This window comes from Poromitra crassiceps, assembly GCF_964638095.1.
Source record: "Poromitra crassiceps genome assembly, chromosome: 27".
NCBI classification, from domain to species: domain Eukaryota; kingdom Metazoa; phylum Chordata; class Actinopteri; order Beryciformes; family Melamphaidae; genus Poromitra; species Poromitra crassiceps.
The window spans coordinates 10,125,433-10,134,281 of record NC_139650.1 but is presented as its reverse complement, the minus strand read 5'-3'; the positions used below and the strand labels follow the sequence as shown (position 1 = coordinate 10,134,281).

The 8,849-nt window shown below is 42.8% G+C and overlaps 1 protein-coding gene across 1 annotated transcript; it reads left to right on the top strand.

Annotated features, from left to right (window-relative positions):
* The first annotated feature begins 3,335 nt into the window (after positions 1 to 3,335).
* On the top strand, positions 3,336 to 8,819 carry LOC310799156 (solute carrier family 2, facilitated glucose transporter member 4-like). The gene is made up of 6 exons (XM_083661721.1): positions 3,336 to 3,505; positions 4,066 to 4,256; positions 5,244 to 5,348; positions 5,705 to 5,806; positions 7,269 to 7,463; positions 7,833 to 8,819. Exons 1-6 carry the CDS (start codon positions 3,463 to 3,465, stop codon positions 8,091 to 8,093), a joined length of 897 nt encoding a protein of 298 aa, XP_083517847.1. The 5' UTR covers positions 3,336 to 3,462; the 3' UTR covers positions 8,094 to 8,819.
* The last annotated feature ends 30 nt before the right edge of the window (positions 8,820 to 8,849 follow it).

Below are 8,849 nucleotides of genomic sequence, written 5' to 3'. Positions count from 1 at the left end.
GCAGGACTGACTTCAGCTGACAGTCAAGGATTTTCTCTCATAACTGAATTGGATATAAAGTATGTCCAGAATATAAAATTGCAAGCGTTTTACAGCATTGCACATTTTTCCAATGGGAAAATCTTAAAACATTTCTACGGTTTTGGAGGTTGGGAGCACAAAGTTCAGTTGAAGCCTTTGCTGAGTAGGCTCATGTTAAGTTCTTTAAATTAACAACACTGACACTGTGTGCTTTATAGGCTGTGTACCTTTTGGGGACATCTTCACAGGTGATGGAGTCTTGAGAGAAGGGGTCCGACCTTTCACCTTTGGGCTGCTGGCAAGGGCTGGATGCTCAAGTTCAAATTCCTATGGAGATTAAAATCCATTAAAATAAATAAATAAATAAATAAATAAATACATAAATACATAAATACATAAATAAATAAATAAATAAATAAATAAATAAATAAATACATACATACATACATACATACATACATACATACATACATAAATAAATATATAAATATATAAATAAATAAATAATGATAATGAGAGGTAAAACCCAACAATGCTCCTTCATAATCTTACCGTTATCGGGCCAATGGCAGATGCTGGTCTGAGGCACTCTGGGATCAGGTGACCTCTATATGAAACCTGCTTCTTCTTCAGTTGGATCAGGTGACCTCTAAATGAAATCTTCTTCTTCTTCAGTTGGTTCAGGTGACCTCTAAATGAAACCTGCTTCTTCATCAGTTGGTTCAGGTGACCTCTAAATGAAACCTGCTTCTTCTTCAGTTGGTTCAGGTGACCTCTAAATGAAGCCTGCTTCTTCTTCAGTTGGTTCAGGTGACCACTAAATGAAACCCGCTTCTTCTTCACTTGCGGACTAGCCACGACTTCTCCACGTTCTCCACTTCTCTTACGTTTTTTGGCTGTCTCACATTTTTCTGAAGAATGAATTGAAAACATGTTGTACATCAATACACTGCAATACCATTTAAGACTAAATAAGACATAAGATGCATATAAAGCAATGGCATTTCGAATGATAGGTTGGAAAAGAGCTATTGAACACTGCAAAAGCCTTTTAAACAAACATGCTGGGATAAGTGTAATGTACAGACTAATTTAGTGACTTAACATAATTCAAATTGTGTGTGAAAATACAAAGATTACAATGCGTGCCGTTTACCATTTTTGAAAGGAGCAACATCCGGTTCACGAAGTACATCCTGGGTTTTGAGATTCTTCTCTTCGCTCCTTGGTGACGTCCTTCGTAGGGGCTCCGTTTTGGAAGCATCTGGCTTTCCAGGGACTTTCCTGACTGACCCAGGTTTGGGTGTGCAGAACCTTGAGTCTGGCGTTTGAGGCACGCTGACAGAAGATTTCTGTAGAGTCTCCACCTCAATGTTTTCCTCCAGGGAGCACTGGATGTCATCATTGTTGCATTGCTCCATCTTTCAAAAGAGAAACAAGCAAAGAACAACAGATTTTTTTAGATGAAAGGCAAGTCCACTTGACAGTCATTTTGAATGTCTGCTTTGAATATATAAATTAGCCATTTTCACTTCCCACCCAATTCACCCATTCAGTTTGTGAAACACAGGTGGTCCAGTGCCATGCAGGGACCTCGTGAGTTTTGCTTGCATCTTAGACACAAAATGGGTCAATTGGGTGGGAAGTGGAAAAGGCTAATGGTATATTATAGGCTAAATAGTATGATGTCAATATTGATATGTACACAAGATAAAGTAAATACATTTTAAATGTAATTTAGAATATCGTAGGTTGCATTACGCTACAGCACACATGTTTATGCTGGTCTTTTGCACATGCTTCATTTGACTTCATTTGATTAAATTTTTTTACTCTAGTGTTTGATAGGCCTCCATGCCAGACGGCTATTCTTATCATGTGTGCCGTTACTGGACTGGAACAGGGATTACAGAACAGCTGCCTGGACTGGGGAAAATGTAGAAAAAACTGTGGACTGGATTTTTTTTAATTAATTGTATATTTGATTTTAGAGAGATAAAATGTCTGCTTGTTGAAGCTTGGGGCTAAAGCACCTGGATTTTTTCATATTTTAAAATAAAGATGTTTGAAAAACGATTGCTTGTTACATGTTCAGTGCTGTACCTTTTCTCTGGGTAAGAATTGAGCTTGAAATTAACTGAGCCGCTCATTTTTGGGGACTGTGAGCTATAGCTCAAAGCTCAAAATATGAGCTATGAATGTGAACTTGTTCATTATAATCTGTGTGAGCTGAACTTTGAGCTAGCTCTAGTGAAGTGTGAGCTTGCACAACACTGTTTATATTATTGCATGTTGTTGGGACTTCACTGGCCTGGAACAATGATTATTATGCTTAAAAATCGATTGTTTTTGGTTTTGGTTGTAATTTGGTTAATACACTGGAACGTATGTGACCATGGATTCGAAATAACGCGTCAACATCTCTTTTGAAACACAGACATAGTTGAATGAAGTGATCGGGTACTGCCCCCTCGTGGCGCCGGCCGAAACTGCGGGCAGTCGCTATCATTTTGGGGGAAAACCCCCATCCACCTGTTTAATGCACATCTTCAAATTGCGCACACAAAACCTGCTAGAAACGCTGCAAAAACCGAAAAACTTCAAAATGCCGCAAAAAGGGTGGTAGAGGCAGGTGGAAAAGTTGCATTTTGAACAAACCTGACGATATTCTCCAATCAAAAACCATGCACTTTGCACGATGATACTGGGCGAGCACTTCCAGAATTGAATTAGTCTAGCGTTAGATGTGTTGAAACGTCCCAAAATACAGCTAAACATGTGTATCACGCAACTGCTCCGTGAGAAAGTGTTGATATTTAAAGATATAAACGTCGAAATATCGTCTAACCGTCGAGATATATCTTGCTGCTTGCACGAACTGCCTCCAGATGTACAGTAGAATGCCCGCAGCTTCGTTCTGATTCTGAATTAGTCTAGATGTGTTGAAACGTCCAAAATGCAGCTACACATGTGTCTCACTCACCTGCTCCATGACAAAGTGTTGGTTTTTCAGATATAAACGTTGAAATATCGTCTGAGCTGAAACTTGATGCTTGCACGTCCGCACGACTGTCTCCTTCAGGTGTCCTGTAGAATGCCTGTAGTGGACCGGCGAGAGGGGCATTTAAACCAGAGCGGGAACCGACCAATAGAAGTCGCGTCTGGTCAGACCAATCGGATCAGACCAGACGTCTTACGTCAGCTGAAGCCGGAAGGATTTTATTACTGGAGCAGGAAGCTAGCTAGCGTTAGCAAAACAGACATCGATAAAATACTGAGGGATGCTTTTGCTCTTGTTGTGTCAGTGTGTAACTATCAGTCGAGTCGACTCATCCACTGACTTGGACAATTCTGGACTAGTAACTCGCTTGTTCACAGATAAGCAGTTGTCTGCCTGCAGCAGCCAGTCCAAATGAGCAGCAGCTTGTCTGGTCAGAGAAGATGCTGCAACTTCTCCGCAGAATGAATCACTTCTATTCACCAGGTAGGAGCATGGATGTAGGCCTGACACCCGCATTAAAAAGTATGCTACTCCTGTGGTACTCGTGACAGTTCTGTCACAAAACAGTAGTTTCCAGTAGTACTCAAGCATCATTTTGCTGCTTGTTGTTAGTGGAAGAAGCTGTCAAAACACTACTGCTTTACTAGAGATAGCCTACTATTGTTTGTATAGTGGTCACAACACTACAGCAAGACTACACATTTTAAGTAGTGATCAATAGTGTTCTTTATTGGGTTGTTTATACAGTCATAAACTCATTCTTAGAAGCCATAACCATTTTGGAGAAAACATGGTTAATGTTTACAAACTACAATGAATCAAATAAGCAAAGGTAATTTCTCATATCATCTCATTTATATGGGAGATGCTGTTCATGCACCGATCATTCATACATTTTACAGTTCAATCAAATCGAACATATAATTTGTACCAATGAGTGTTGTAGCACGACCACATAAAGCAAGACAGATAAAACAGACACAGGAGTAAGTGTCACAAGATTAGCGTCTGTCCTTAACTGTTCTGCCCGTCACTCTCCACAGGCTCCTGTCGTGCCAGCTGTTGTCGCTTTGAGGTCGCCGGACGACAAGTGGGTTGGATTCCTCCCCAGTTTGCAGTTTGGTGTTCGGCCCGACACAGGGTGGTGCCATCTTTCAGAGGCTGTGGATGCTGTGCTGCAGACTGTGAGACAAGAAGCCTCACTGAGAGCTGCCTCAGAGGATGGAGAGATGAGGTCAGCATGCAGGGGTGGAGGCAATTCATGAATGAACTCATCAATTTAAACAGATGACTTGGACTTGTGGGAGGGGGGGGGGGGGGGGGTCTACAGGAGACAGAATTGGAATTGAACAGGAATATCAGGAAGTTTAATTTAATTCTGTGTATTATTTTTGTGTTTTTAATACATATCTGAGATTATCAATACTGACTAGAGACCATCTTGCGATGGGATCACACCAGCCGTGACTTAGTTTTGTGACTGCATCTTGCACGGTTTTGATGCTATCACGCTAAAAACAAATCTGTCCACACTCCACAGACAAATGGACAGAGAGAGAGACATATAAACACCTGGCACAATACTCAAAACCGCTTCTGTTCATTCCCACTACAGGTATCTCCAGGACCACATTTTACGCTGATCGATCACTCTCTCACACACACACACACACACACACACACACACACACGGTGAAAACAATACCAGACACACACTGTCACGGCTGGTAAATATATCATCAAATGTTAAAGTGGAACTGAACCTGTTGGTCACGTGCATAATGAGTCCGTTTCAGACTGAAAACATAGTTTGTCTAAGATGACAGGTTGAGAGGCGGGTCATAGTATCATGTCGATGATTTTATTTGACAATTCTGGGGACTGGATTGGGCTTTGGCCAATCCTGGCGTGTTCCGCCTCCAAATCGAGTGGGATTCAGTGTGTTGTGTGGCGCTCCCCTCGGGAAGAGCCTTTTGACGAGAGGAGCGGAGCTCAGTGAGCCGCAGGCAACCAGCTGCCTTCGTGTTGCCATCAGATTGCAATCTGATGACAGAAAACGCATGTTAATGCCAGGTGTAAATGGCCTCTCTAGGGTTGGAAACTGTTACATCTTCAATGCCAGATGAATGAGAGCCAGACAATGTACACAATCACAAGAACGTGTTTGAGTCTTTCAGTTTTGTTCTGAAACTAAACGAGTTGTCTCTGTGGTCGGCTGTAGGTCATCTACTACTCCACTGGGATCTTTGAGCGAGCAGGAGTGTCTCAGCCTGTCTATGCCGCCATCGGGCTCGGCGTGGTCAACATCGCCTTCACTGTGGTTTCTGTAAGTCGAAGAAGGAAGATGTTGACAATTAAGGGGCACGGTGGTGCAGTGGTAGCGCTGTCGCCTCACAGCAAGAAGGTCCTGGGTTCGATTCCCGCCTGGGATGCTGTGGGCACTGAGGATGTGTCCCCATCCCCATGTCCTCAGTGCCTACTGCCCAGGTGGGTTCGTCAAAAGGGTCTTTCTGTGTGGAGTTTGCATGTTCTCCCCGTGCTCCCCTGGGGTTTCCTCCAGATAGGAACCCCCCCGGCTAAAAACATGGCAAAAAAAAGATGTTGACATTTGAGGTATAAAATACGTTAAACATTTCACTTCTCCATTTTAAAATGCTAATTTCTCCCTCTCTGTGTGTCCAGTTGTTTGTGGTGGAGCGTGCAGGCAGGAGGTCCCTCCAGCTCATTGGTCTATTAGGAATGGCTGGGTCAGCAGTCCTCATGACCGTTGCCTTGGCATTGTTGGTAAGTGTGTGACAGTGGAGGTAAGACGACAGCATTATGTGCCAAAATATGCATCAAATTAAGTCACACTGTGCTGGTGTTGTGTGAATCTCTAATAGATAGTATAGCATGAATTTCCCCTTAGAGGGCTAGTATATATACTTTCCAAATTACAAACACTTTAGATCAGGCATGTCCAAAGTCCGGCCCGGGGGCCAATTGCGGCCCGCGGACAGATTTTAAGTGGCCCTCAGCTTGTCTCTCAAAATATACTCTATGTGGCTCCTCCTCCACACAGTATTGGTTAATCAAGCAAGTTCAATTTGCATTTTCTCCCTTCACCTAACGATCACAGCACTATCATACAGTTTGTACAAGCACCAAGTAGGAACAGCACATGCAGAACTAATGTTTTCAGATGGTAAACACAATCTTTAAAGAGTACATTTGTATGTGATTTTTTATTTTATTTTATTTATAACCCATATGATGCGAGAAGCACCTGGCCCCCCGGCATTTTCACATGATCTAATCTGTCCCCCATTCAAAAAAAAGTTTGGACACCTCTGCTTTAAAGGATGTCATTATCGATATCCTTTTTGAGCATCGAGTATTTATCGCAAATAAATGGATAAATACAAACTACTTTGATTTGAATCAAGCCCTTCATATCAAGTGGCTGAAGGCATCACTGTTGTTTCTGCCCTCCTCAGGACCAGTTCAGTTGGATGTCCTACATCAGCATCGTAGCCATCTTCTGCTTCATAGCCTTCTTTGAAATCAAGATTCAAGATTCAAGATTCAAGATTTTTATTGTCACTCCATGGTACAAGTATCACGTGTGAAATTCTTGTGCTGTGGACTCCGTTTACAACATAGTGCAATAGTATAAATATAACAAATATAACAGGGCATATGGGTGCAAAAACAACAAGAGACACAACAAGCATAAGGCAGTATAGTGATAAGACAAGTCAGAGACAGTGGCATATTCACTGCACATAGGTGCACGTGTCGGGTGCATACTTTAGACGTGCTTAAACATTTTAAATTCTGCGTATTTGACATACAGGTGCAAATAACATATTCCTTATTAAACATACAATTAAACTCGGCATTTTAAATTCGGCGTATTTGACATACAGGTGCAAATAGCATATTCCTTATTAAACATACAATTAAACGTTAGACATACGTAGTGGTAGCAGCTACAGTACGGTACAGTGCGGCTACTACACTATTTGTGTATGTTAAGGAGTCTCGTGGCCTGCGGGAAGAAACTGTTCCTCAAGCGATTTGTGCGTGCTTTCGGAACCCTGTATCTTCTCCCTGAGGGTAGCAGGGAGAACAGGCTGTTGTGGGGATGGTTTGTGTCTTTGATGATCTTCAGGGACCTCCTGAGGCACCGCTGTTTATACAGTTCATGCAGATCTGGCAACTCACATTCTGTTACGTGCTGTGCCGCGCGTCTCACTCTCCGTAGTGCCCTGCGGTCCATGGTGGTACAGTTCCCGTACCAGGTGGTGAAGCCGCCAGTCAAATCGGCCCCGGCCCCATCCCCTGGTTCATCGTAGCCGAGCTCTTCAGCCAGGGCCCGCGGCCGGCAGCCATCGCAGTCGCTGGCTTCTCCAACTGCTCTGCCAACTTCACAGTGGGCATGGGCTTCCAGTACGTTGAGGTAAGGAGGCGCAATGGTCAAGTCTGAAATATATGTATATTTTTTATATATTTGATCATAACCAGGTGGACTGCAACTCTAATTCTCATGTACTCTAACTTGTTTTGTGGATATAATGATATTAGAATGACTAAGTGGGTAACGGCCAATAATAGAACAGCTAGAACAATGGTTACAACACTTTGCTGTAATGCAGCTTTTAAAATGAGGAAAAGACAACATTTATGCCATATCACCATATATGATAATATCCTAAATCTAAGACAATATGGAGTTTCATATCACAATATTGATATCATATTGATATATTGCCCAGCCCTACCCAAAGGTGTAACAGTGGTTGTCCTTTGCCTGTGACCTTGCCTGTAGAAACTGTTCATCTTGTTCACCGTCCTGCTGCTGGGCTTCTTCATCTTCACCTACTTCAAGGTGCCAGAGACCAGGGGCCGCACCTTCAAGGTGCCAGAGACCAGGGGCCGCACCTTCGACGACATCTCAGCGGGCTTCCGTCAGGCGGCCGGTCAGTCCTCTGTGACAAGTACTCTGCCCCTGAGGAGTTCAACACCATCACAAGAGCCGACTCCTCACTTTAAAGCTCCACTATGTCACTTTTGTTTTACCAGCTTTTAAATCATGTTGATGCTACACTGACTTCTAATAGGGACAATGGCGCCTCTATCATTCCCACTCTGCACCCTGAACGCCTGTTACTGCGCCATGTAACTTTGAGGCTCCGTCCCAGAGCATGAAAGTTGGCGGCATGTAAATCCATTTCCTGCTGCGGCTCCATCACAATAAAAGCTTTCCGCTAGCAAACTAACGGGAGGCTTTATTGTGAAGAACGTATAGGAAGTGAAAGTGTGATTTTAGCGTGACTTGTTTTATTGAAACAACATTTGGGGATATTTGGAGCTGCTTTCTTTGCAGCGAATCAGTTTAAAAACTGCAGAAAGTAGGAGTAGAGAGTACAAGCAGGAACAGTCAGGCTGATATCTGAACGTAGAAACGTGGAAGTGTGGTAATTATTAGCATCTGTAATTACCACTTAAATACCAAAAATAGTTGTATTGTATGCACTGAGGATGTCACTGTTTCCTATGGGTGGAGTTTGAAGTCCAAGAAGTCTTATTTCCACACCAATCATAGGCCTTTGGAAACATTGAAGCCTTGTGCCGTGATCGTCAGTTCCAGTCCTCGAGGGCCAGTGTCCACCAGGTTTTTGTTCGAGCCACACCTGGTCTCAGGTAGACACAAGACTGTTTATAGAGAGCTATTCATCACGATTTGGTTCACCAAAAATTAGCCTGTGTTCACTTTGAAGTTGAGCTAGACTACCTCAGATCTGCCTCAAATAAATTATATCAATCAGCTGTAATAAGTTTATTT

Excerpts from the sequence above, each read along its gene's own strand:
- LOC310799156 (XM_083661721.1), top strand. The coding sequence starts at position 3,463 with ATGCTGCAACTTCTCCGCAGAATGAATCACTTCTATTCACCAG. Across the intron at positions 3,506-4,065 it reads GAATCACTTCTATTCACCAG|GCTCCTGTCGTGCCAGCTGT; the intron begins GTAGGAGCATGG and ends CACTCTCCACAG. Across the intron at positions 7,464-7,832 it reads TGGGCTTCCAGTACGTTGAG|AAACTGTTCATCTTGTTCAC; the intron begins GTAAGGAGGCGC and ends CCTTGCCTGTAG.